The sequence below is a fragment of the Gopherus flavomarginatus genome, chromosome 1, assembly GCF_025201925.1.
Source record: "Gopherus flavomarginatus isolate rGopFla2 chromosome 1, rGopFla2.mat.asm, whole genome shotgun sequence".
Lineage (NCBI taxonomy): Eukaryota > Metazoa > Chordata > Testudines > Testudinidae > Gopherus > Gopherus flavomarginatus.
In genome coordinates, this window is record NC_066617.1 from 334,166,117 (window position 1) to 334,178,009 (window position 11,893).

Sequence of the window (11,893 nt, forward strand, 5' to 3'; positions counted from 1 at the left end):
TGCAAGATACAGTGCTGTAAAGCCTCATTGTAATCAGTACCACAGTGCTGGGAGCGCGGCTCCCAGCGCTGCAAGCTACACCCGTAGAGGATGTGGTTTACGTGCAGCGCTGGGAGAGCTCTCTCCCAGCGCTGGCGCTCCGACCACACTCACACTTCAAAGCGCTGCCGCGGCAGCGCTGCAGCGTTTTGAAATTTCAAGTATAGCCATACCCTAATAAATTTGAGCATAAGCTTTCGTGGGCTACACCCACTTCTTCGGATGCATAGAATGGAACATATATTGAGGAGATATATACACATATACAGAGAGCATGAAAAGGTGGGAGTTGTCTTACCAACTCTGAGAGGCCAATTAAGTAAGAGAGAAAAAAAACTTTTAAAGTGATAATCAAGATAGCCCAGTACAGACAATTTGATAAGAAGTGTGAGAATACTTACTAGGGGAGATAGATTCAATGTTTGTAATGGCTCAGCCATTCCCAGTCCCTATTCAAGCCTAAATTGATTGTATCTAGTTTGCATATCAATTCCAGCTCAGCAGTTTCTCATTGGAGTCTGTTTTTGACGCTTTTCTGTTGCAAAATTGCCACCCGCAGGTCTGTCATTGAATGACCAGACAGGTTAAAAGTGTTCTCCTACTAGTTTTTGAGTGTCATGATTCCTGATGTCAGATTTGTGTCCATTACTTCTTTTGCGTAGAGACTGTCCAGTTTGGCCAATGTACCTGGCAGAGGAGCATTTCTGGCACATGGCATATATCACATTGGTAGATATGTAACCCTTCTGCCCCTCTGAGTTGGCAGCAACAAGGGCCGAGTTCAATATCCAGGGGTTCCATTTCAATAACACAATGCAAAACCGGCTCGAGCCCCCACCCAGTGACCTGGGACAACAACATACCACCTCCTTGGGCACCTCTAGGAGGCAATACTTCCCCACTCGCAAGCACGAAGTCTGAGTGTAGCAAAATCCTTTTAATAAAGGAGGGAAACAATGTGGCATCACATTGTGGTGTTTCTCCAAACAGGATTATAACACAAACCATAAGCAATGTCCTTTCCCCCTTAAGGTCTTAAGTCCAATCACCCCAAAGTCCAACAACCCAAAAGTCTCTGGTCAGTGCCACCCCAGAGTTCAAAAGTTTATCTGCAGAGTTTTACCCCCTTAGCCTGGGTGGAAAGGGGGGGCCACACACAGGGTGTTAAGGGGCACCTTACGTGGGCCAGGGCCAACTGCTCTGCCTCTCTGTGGAGTTCTGCTGCAGCCTTCACCACACCAGCTGTGCCGCTCCTCCAGCCGACCCGTGAGCCACTCCAGCCGTCCCCGCAAACCGCTCCACTCACTGTTCCATGGGCTGCTCCAACATGCTACAAATTGCTCCGCTCTGCCAGCCACTTAGCAATAGATCTTCAGGCTTCCCCCACTAGTTAACACAGCACTCAGTGATCTCAGCTCAGTAAGCTTAGCTCTATTTAGTAATTTCAGCTTGTAGTAGGGGAGCCCCGGTGCTGGTGCACCATTGGCCCAACATGAATTCAGCTCAGCAGCCTCTAGATGGACTTCTAATAGAATCAAAATTTGCTCTACTCTTCAACAGTGGAGAAAGGAGGATGTGCAATTGGTGTTCCAAGCCCTCAAAAGGGGCCCATACCATCAAGAACACACACCAGTCCCCAACCTCTCTCATTTCAATGGGTTTTGGCACCCATGTCTCTTGTCTAGCAAGTGCTACTTAATTGATAATGAGACATCTCTGTCGTAAAGCAGTCTCATAGTTCCTCATTCACATAATCAGGGTGACAACACTTTATTCCTCCTGCCCAGTAACAAAGAAATTGGGGATCCCAGAGCTGTCAAAATAACCATCCCAGGCTGCCGTGGGCTATGCTAGGTGGGGTGGGTGTGCCAATGCAAATACCTAAAATTGCTTTCCACACTCCCCATAATTCACCACCAGATGTCAGGGTAGAGCTCATCCTGATTCTGCTTACAGATATCCAGCTGAATAAGCCCCTGATGGTATGACTGATGTGATTAGATCCTATGATGATGTCACTTGAATAGACATGTGGAATGAGCTGGCATCGGGCTTTGTTGCAAGGATAGGTTCCAGTGTTAGTGTTTTTGTTCAGTGATGTGTGGTTGCTGGTGAGTATTTGCTTCAGGTTGGGGGGTTGTCTGTAAGTGAGGACAGGTCTGTCTCCCAAGATCTGTGTGAGTGGGGGATCATCTTTCAGGATACGTTGTAGATCTTTGAAGATGTGCTGGAGAGGCTTTAGTCTTTTCCAGGTGGGGAATGCCCCTGACAATAATCAAGGAACAACCTTCACTGAGATGATAAAGAAGGATGCTTGCATCATACTTGAAACAGAGCAAAAATTTCAGGTACACTACCACGTCAAGTTTCTGACTTGGTGGAAAAGACAAACAGATAAAAAATGTTAAAGAAGGTGGTGTGCGAATCAGGTAAAGACTGGGATGAAAAGTTGCCTTTTATTCTTATGGCTTTAAGAGGGATCTAAAATAAAACTGGTGTCTCTCCTGTTACTGTCATGACAGGTAGAGAGATGAGACTCCCTGAACATTTGTTCACTGTCCCCATGCCAAACCTAATGAAGGAAGGGTAGATCACAGAACAATGAGTAAGACAGCTGGGGGAAAATTTATAAGACATGTATGTGTATCGCAGAGGAGCAGGGGCAGAATCATGACAAAACCAGAGTATGCTTTAACAAACAAGCCCAAAATGTAGACTGGCAAGTAGGAGACAGAGTGATGGTGCAGTTAACCCTGGGGGAGGGGGAGGGGGAGTGGCACCTGTTTTCCAGCACCTAGGTATGGAAGCCCCTACTTTATAATACAAAATAGCCAGCCTTGCAGTTTCTGGTACTAATAGAAGCAGGATCTAAAAGTGAGAAAACGCAGAAACAACAATACAAGTTTGGGAATATGAGGAAGCCTCTCTCATTGAAGTAACAGCAAGAAGCCCAAGTCAGTTGAGGTGTGAAATAAATAATGCCACTGGGTATTGCATACAATTCTGCAAAGACAAGCGAAAGCATGGCTATTGTGTAAGGACTGAATTGTAGGATCAATCCCTATTTAGGGAATGGTATCCTGAATTTTCCATATATGCATGCAAGGTATGCAGGGCATGACACATTCTGTGTTCCCTGTAAAATGTAATCAAACAATGGCTTATTGATAATTACCCTTTTTGGAATCAGGAAGGTGTGACAAAGCTCTGTCCTTGTCTCCGTGGGTCCCGCATTTCCTGGCAGATTTTGCTAGCCTCAGAGGCTTACTGTGACCCTCCAGGTAGCCCTTCTCTCTCTCTCTAGAGGCAAGGGTCACAGCTTACTGAGCCATTTTCATCATGAGCCAGCAAGGGAAGTAAGGAGAAGCAACCCTCCCTCGCAGAGTCTCTGTTGTCTCCTAGTCTCAGTGATTAACCGGGGAGGGGAGTGTGACAGTTGCAGTCTATATGGTTTTATAAAATATGCTAATGAGTAAATATAATGTAACTGAAATATGCTTCATACAAAAGGTCTCTTCTAAGGTATCATTACAAAGCTTATAATGTACTGAGTGTGATCATCCTATTTGTATAAATGTACCACTTGTATCTGAAACTAGAAATATGAAATATAACTGAGGGCCTATTGTAATTATACAAAGTGTGGGCCATTAATGGTGGCTTGAAATCTTGATGACTCCCATTAACCAGGACAATTGTCTGCAGATGGGTGTGTTTTACCTGTAAATCTTCCTGTATACCTGTGTGCTGGCAAGTGGGCAATGAAATCTTGCAGTGACATGTGATCATGTCACCTGAACTGGAATCCATCTTTAACCTGTTTTTTTTTCCATTGAGAAGGGACGGGGATGGGGGGGTGGAAACCCAGAGAGGGACAAAGGATTCCCGCCTTATGCAAAAGATATATGAAGGGGTGGAACAGAACAAAGAGGAGAGAGGAGCCATCATGAAGAATCCTCTAGCTACCACCTTAGCTGGAACAAGAGCTGTACCAGGGGAAAATTGTGCCCAGGCCTGGAAGGTGTCCAGTCTGAGAAAAAGACTTACTGAAGCATCTTTGAGGGTGAGATTACCTGTATTCAGTTTGATTAGACATAGATTTGTGCATTTTATTTTATTTTGCTTGGTGACTTACTTTGTTCTGTTACTACCTGGAACCACTTAAATCCTACTTTCTGTATTTAATAAAAATCACTTTTTACATATTAACTCAGAGTATGCATTAATACCTGGGGGAGCAAACATCTCTCTGTTAGTGTTATAGAGGGTGAACAACTTATGAGTTTACCTTGCTTAAGCTTTATACAGGGTAAAACAGATTTATTTGGGTTCAGACCTATCATACCTTTAGTCCCAGATTTGGACCTTAGCGTCCAAAATATGGGGGTTAGCATGAAAACCTCCAAGCTTAGCTACCAGCTTGGACCTGGTACTTGCTGCCACCACCCAAAAAATTAGAGTGTTTTGGGGCACTCTGGTCCCCCTGGAAAACCTTCCCTGGGGACCCCAAGACCCAAATCCCTTGAGTCTCACAACAAAGGGAAATAATCCTTTTTCCCTTCCCCCCTCCAGGTGCTCCTGGAGAGATACACAGATACAAGCTCTTGGAATCCAAACAGAGTGACTCCCCCTCTCCGTTCCCAGTCCTGGAAACAAAAGCACTTTCCTCTTCACCCAGAGGGAATGTAAAATCAGGCTAGCAAATCCAACACACACAGATCTCCCCCTGATTTCTTCCTCCCACCAATTCCCTGGTGAGTGCAGACTCGATTTCCCTGAAGTAAAGAAAAACTCCAACAGGTCTTAAAAGAAAGCTTTATATAAAAAAGAAAGAAAAATACATACAAATGGTCTCTCTGTATTAAGGTGACAAAATACAGGGTTAATTGCTTAAAAGAAATATGAATAAACAGCCTTATTCAAAAAGAATACAAATCAAAGCACTCCAGCACTTATATTCATGCAAATACCAAAGAAAAGAAACCATATAACTTACTATCTGATCTCTTTGTCCTTACACTTAGAAACAGAAGATTAGAAAACAGAAACTACTTCTCCAAAGCTCAGAGAAAGCAGGCAGACAGAAAACACAAGACCTCAGACACAAAATTCCCTCCACCCAAAGTTGAAAAAATCCGGTTTCCTGATTGGTCCTCTGGTCAGGTGCTTCAGGTGAAAGAGACATTAACCCTTAGCTATCTGTTTATGACAAGACCCCATTAGGAATTGAGCATCTGAGTGTTAGACAGGAACACTTCTGTGAGCTGCTTTCAGGTAAACCTACAGCTTTGAGGCAAGTAATTCAGACCCTCAGTCTTTGTTAGAGCAGACGGGAGTGTCTGGCTCAGCAAGACAGGGTGCTTGAGTCCTGTGCTGGCAGGGAAAGCAGAGGTAAAAGTAGTCTTGGCACACTGGGTGGCAGCTCCCAAGGGGGTTTCTGTGATCTAACCTGTCTCAGGGAGGGGGAGCCCAGGCCCGCCCTCTACTCCAGGCTCCAGCTCAAGGACCCTAATAGTAGCAGCTATGGAAGCTGACTTTTTGGAAATAGGACATGTATAATTCCCTAGGCCACTTCCAGACAGCAGTCCTCACTCAATATTTCCTTCACTGTTCACTCAGGGCCTCCTTCCTTGCACCTGATATGGATTTGTACTGCTCTGTTCCTCTAACAGCACGGCTTCCTCCTACAGCTCCTGACACACTCACCTCACTGACTAACTGGCCCCAGGTGTCTTGATTAACCTGAAGCAACTGCCATTTGGTTACCATGGTACCAGGGATTTGTTTAGCCTGGGGCTAAACATACCTGTTCCTCACTACTTTACTATAGCCTTCTGGCCTCACCCCTTCACAAAGAGTAGAAATAATGGTAGCACAAATATCGGTTATTGAAAAGGAAAATTCAGAATACTTCAAGGTGGAGGCAGGAGTCAGTCATGAATTTGTATTAAGGCCCCTTAAAGAAGTGCTGTACAATAATGTATACATGTACCTGCATTATTTAACTTGACTTCATTGCATTTGCCAAAAGGATTGTGTCCACCATAGCTTGGCTAATTTTACAGCAAAATGATAAAGGACTATTAGAAAGACTTTGTGATAGAAATGCAGAAGTAAAAGCACTCAAAATCAATTCAAAGGCAAAGCCTCAGGAGCCTATCCACTAGTGATACAACAGGGTGGTTTGGAGACAGAGCATCCATCTGAAACCAGGTGGACATTGAGATCACGTGGGAACACGATCGAGCATTCCAACACAAGCTGGCTGCAGACATACAAAGCCCAATGAATGAGCAAAGTAAAGAACTTATTAATCAAGAACTTTTGAATGTATATATATGACACACTGTACCTCAAAGCAGCATCCTGGCACTCCAGATTCACAATGGTGATATGATTAAGGATGTTTTGTTTGGACCTTGACCTTGAAGGGCAAGAACTGCGCGCAGTGAGGAAGCAAGATTCTTTGCTTTACGCTGTAATAAAATTGATGCCTTGACAATCCCTCCCTGATTGTCTTTCGAGACCCACCCTTGCCAGAACCTTCCTGGCCAGTGGCAGATTAGCCACTGAGAACCATGGGGCCCTGGCCAACGGGGTTCCCAGCAGTCAAAGCCCAAAGTACCAGCTGCCAAGACCAGAGAAGCCCCTGCCCCCACAGCAGCAGCTACCTGACCCAGTCAGCAGCCACAGGACAGGAAAGGCTCCTCCCACTAGAAGCCCCTGACCCCATCAGAAGATGTGGGGCAGAAGGACAAGCCTCCACTCCCAACCCACTCTCCAGCAGAAGCGCCAAGCCAGAAGAAGCCTCAGGGCCCTGACCCTGGTCCCCCACAGAAGCACAGGGCAGTGGCAGGGGAAGCCCCAGTACCCAGACCCCTGCTGCAGCCCTGGGACTGGAGGAGCTCTCACTCCTCACTGCGGCCCCAAGGCTGTGGGGACAGAGCTTCTCTGGTCTTGAGGATGCAGTTGGGGGGTGGGGGGTGCAGAAAGGAGCAAAAGGGGTTGCCGTGCTGCAGTTGGGAGGGGGCAGAATGGAGGGGAAGGGCAGAAAGGGGTAGGGCTGTTGGCAGGGCTTCAGGCAGAAGGGGTGGGGAAGGCCCCCCCACTTGCTCTGGCCCACGGCCCCAGGAAAGCTTAATCCACCTCTGCTCCTGGTTGAGAAGCACTGTTCTTGAATGCCATGGAAGCGATTGCTGTCCAACTCTAAAGCTGGACAAATCTAGGAGAGGCGACCACATACCCTCTTAGTGGGCACAAGTTTATTTTAGGCCCCAATATTGCAAACTTTAAATTATGCATGTTGTCCCATCAGCAACAGAAATACTTGTGTACTTAAAGAACCTGCATGGATTTGCAGGATTAAGGCTAAATTTGCACTATTCATTACAAAAATCATGAAGTGCTTTGAAATCTACTGATGTCAAGTACTACATAAGAGGTAGGTAGTGCGTGATTCTAGTTAAATTTGACAAGATGACAAGCTTTCTAATTTTATTAAAACTTCCCAGAAGAAAACAAAATTCAGAACTTCCCCCAGTGAGGAAAAGGAAGCCTGGAGTACTGAGGCAAAAGCTCTGATAGTAAGAGGAAGCTCTCTATTCAGAATGTCAAGAATTCCTCAACATACCTCAGGGTATGCCTACATCTACAATTTTGCAGCGCTGGTTGTTACAGCTGTATTAGTACAGCTGTATAGGGCCAGCGCTGCAGAGTGGCCACACTTACAGCAACCAGCGCTGCAAGCGGTGTTAGATGTGGCCACGCTGCAGCGCTGTTGCACACCGCGGGGAGACCTGCTTGGAGGGGGGGTCGGGGAACGCCAGAGCAAACTGCGGGGAAGGAGACCTGCTTGGAGGGGGGGGGGGGTCGGGGAACGCCAGAGCACACCGCGGGGAAGGAGACCTGCTTGGAGGGGGGGGGGGTCGGGGAACGCCAGAGCACACCGCGGGGAAGGAGACCTGCTTGGAGGGGGGGGGGGTCGGGGAACGCCAGAGCACACCGCAGGGCTGGAGACCTGCTTGGACGGGGGGTCGGGGAACGCCAGAGCACACCGCGGGGAAGGAGACCTGCTTGGAGAGCAGTGGAGTTTGCTTGATTACCAGAGAGGCTTCCTCAGGTATGCTGGGATACCTGCTTATTCCACGGAGGTCAACAAAAACGCTGGTGAGTGTCTACACCTGATGACCACCGCTGGTGATCCAGCGCTGGATCCTCTACACCCGAGGCACGACCGGGTGTACAGCCAGCGCTGCAAACAGGGAGTTGCAGCGCTGGTAATGCCCTGCAGGTGTGTACACATCCTAAGTTGCAGCGCTGTAACCCCCTCACCAGCGCTGCAACTTTGTAGTGTAGATAAGGCCTCAGTTAAGTAAGGCCAAAGCTGAATTTCAAATACTTTAAAATGTAAACATGTATTTGTAATGTAAATGGGCATGTCAGTGACTAGGAAAAAAAATCTGCTTTAACTGTCAAAGTCTGATCTTGCAGACATTTACATACACAAACTTTCCACATGCTGAAGTTCAATGGCAGTATTTATATGCATAAAATAAATTAAGTGCATAAGTGTCTTCGGGATCATGCCATAACTTAACTTTTAAACTTGAGCACAGATCTATAAAAAAAGGAAGGGAAACAACCTGAAATAAATGTGTTAGTCTCTAAGGCAGTGGTTCCCAATGTGGTGCCCATGGGTGCCATGGCGCCCACCAGGGCATTTATGTGCACCTGCCGAGTGTCCAGCAGGGGACAGAGAACTCAGGCTGTGGGCGCAGTGTTCTCTGTTCCCAACAGGTGCAGGGCCTGCCTAGTTCCCAGCAGGGGAGAGAAGCTGTGGCCCCATGCCTGCCAAGGACAGAAAACTCAGGGGCTGCAGGCACTGGTATTCTTGGTCCCAGGAAGGTGCAGGGCCCAGCAGAGAAGAGAATCTGGGGCCCCATGCCTGCCGGGGACAGAGTACTCCAGGGCTGCAGGCACCAGTGTTCTCTGTCCTCGTGGCTTTTCTCCGGCTGCTCTCTGGATTCATATATTATGTAATATTAAATATGTTTTTTGTATTATTTAATGTACAAATACAAAATAAGCCTTGAAAAATTGTTGGCACTCGCCACACTCTTCTGAAAACATGAATGTGCTACTGGTCACAAAAAGGTTGGGGACCACTGCTCTAAGGTGCCACAAGTATTCCTGTTCTTTTTGTGGATACAGACTAACACGACTGCTACTCTGAAACCTGAAGTTAGGAATTAACAATATTTAGTAACAAAGCAGACCAAACAGTAGATGGTGCTATAGTTGCATGTCTTATGAAATCAAGAGTTCAAATGCTCTTCTACTTAAAAGTCTTATATAGATTTTATTTTATTTTTTTTAAATCTGTATAATGGTAGTGCCAGGAGAGTCTAATCAGCCTATAATCTCCGGCACCAATCCTGCAAACATTTACACATGCCTTTAAATCAAAAGGGACTATTGCTTGGCATTAAGTATACTTCTACCTCGATATAATGCTGACCTCAGAAGTCAAAAAAATCTTACCGTGTTATAGGTTTTATTGAACTTGCTTTGATCCACTGGAGTGCGCAGCCCCGCCCCGGAGCACTGCTTTACCACGTTATATCCGAATTTGTGTTATATCGGGTCACGTTATATCGAGGTAGAGGTGTACATGAATAAGTGTCTGCAGAATCCTGCCTAAACAGACAATAAATTGAGAAAGCCAATTTCTCCCATTCATCAGGAGGCTTCAAAAGAGTGTTTCTTTGAACAATGATGCTACATTATGTTGAGACCTCTGGTTAATTAGAGTGAGATTCCAAAATCTACTTCCAATGAAAGTTGAGGATTTAGTGTACTACTTTAAAAAGCAAAGCAATTATGCATATTTGTCCTGTCAATACAGGATTTTTTAAATCTAAACAGTGATAATACAATTTCTTGTCATTTGGTAAATTGCAACAAATATTGTATTTATTTCAGTGCCATTGTTTGCTCTTCTAAAAGAAAAGCCTCAAGAAGATCACCCCATGGTACAATTATTTTATTTCTAGACTTGCCAAGAACTAGACCTTTCCTTAGCTGGCTAGATATCAAGCCTGCCTCGTTTAGGACAGATCTCCAGCATGTTTGCGTGACTTCCAGAGTTGAACTTCTAAAACTAATATCAGGTTGCCTTAATGAAGACACAGAGGAGATTATAGTTATCTACCCATGACATTTTAACTAGAAAGTGGAGTACCAATAACAGGTTTTGCCTGACTTGCTGGTACAGGTTGGGATACTTAATAGGTGAACAATATATAAATAATACTTTCACCTTGGCGAGATTTAGCATTTCATCATTGAGGAATGCACTGGAATAAAGCTGAAGCCAGTTTAAAACACCCTATGTAGTTTGTAAATAAGGAGGGAAGACTTGGCAGCTCCAATGGTTTTTGTGGACACTACTGTATAAAGAAGGGAATTCTTGTACAACTCTAAGAAAGGCTATTTGCACAATGGAAGGAATTTTTAGCTCTGAAATTAATTTGCATTTAACATCTCAGTATTTAATATAATTAGTTGGAGGCTTCCGCCACTTCTCTTTTAAAGCAGAAGATTTTGGAAAATCATTTTTTTAGTTTTAATTTGGTTTTAGCTCTGCTAGCATTTCAAGTTCTGTCCACAGAAAGTGAGTAATTTTTGGTATTGTGCAACTATTCAGATACCACCCAAGAGAGTTTATGACCCCTGGAGTTACTGCTCAATCCTGTTCCCTCTGCTGGTTGTGGCGCGGAACATTAGCAATTCCCCACAGCTCTTCCAGAGGAAGAAATCATTTAATTACACCCACCAGTGTACATGCCGGGGACAATCCGGACCGTAAGGCCCCAATCCTGCAAACCCTTGCGCATAACTGTCACCCACCCGCACCGACGCTTTCCGGCCTGGGGTGTGAGAGGTGGCTCTAACAAGCGAGGACCGGGGGAGGGAAAACCCGCCCGGGAAAGCGCATGGTAATGACAGAGGAATGATGCTAACACGTCCCCGCCCCCGGCTCACACGTTTCACGCCCACCCCAGTCCCGGCACCAGCTCACACGCTAGGCTCGGCCGCCGCTTCCCCCCGGCAGCTGCCGACCTCCCAGGCGGCTCCCGTACAGCGCCGAGCCCAGGGCGCCAGGCCTGGCACTACCCGCGGGCAGGGTCAGAGGCGCCGGGCGAGGCAGGAAGCAAGCGGGGAAGGAAGCCCCTCGGGGGGGTGGGGATCCACCGAGTCTCCCGCCCGCTTACCTGAGCCACGCCCGGGCAAAGACGCCGAAGAACCGGCCCGGTGTCCGGGCAGCAACGCAGTCCCCGCTCGGCCTCCCCGCGGCTCCCCGGGACGCGGCCAGGAGCCAGCGGCGGGAGGAGGCCGCGGCGGCCCGCAGGAGACTCGCGGTGCCCGGAGCAGCCATGGCAGGAGCGGGCAGGAACGAAACACAGCCGGCCCCGCCCACTGTGAGTAAAGTCCACCCGCTTATACAACCGGCACAAGCTACGGCTATTCCCCAAGGCACTTACGTCTTCTGCGGGGTGTAGTCCTCGCTCCAGTGGCAAGTGACTGTTGACGGTTGGTACGCAAAATGCGCAGAGCAATCGCCTCTTCCTGTGCGGGGAATACGCAATATCCGTAGAGCCGTCTTCTAGTCTACAGCCGAGGTTACGCAAATTGCGTTGTGTGTCCTTGCTTGAAGCTGTGGAGCGTATTGGGCCGTATCCCAGATCCCAGGCTCCCTGCCTGCTGCTGCGGCCCCCTCTCCAACCCCGCCCTAAGCCCCCTACCTACTGCCTGAGCTCCCCTGTCCGCTGGTCCAGCCTCTGTGCTCCAGTCA

At 47.1% G+C, this 11,893-nt stretch overlaps 1 protein-coding gene across 1 annotated transcript in view; it reads right to left on the reverse strand.

Moving 5' to 3' along the window:
* Positions 1-11,492, reverse strand: part of FDX1 (ferredoxin 1) — a 54,513-nt gene extending 43,021 nt beyond the window's left edge. The window contains exon 1 of the mRNA XM_050928518.1: positions 11,313-11,492. Coding sequence (XP_050784475.1) covers positions 11,313-11,476 — 164 coding nt within the window. The 5' untranslated portion in view covers positions 11,477-11,492. The remainder of the gene's footprint in view (positions 1-11,312) is intronic.
* Between the last annotated feature and the right edge of the window lie 401 nt (positions 11,493-11,893).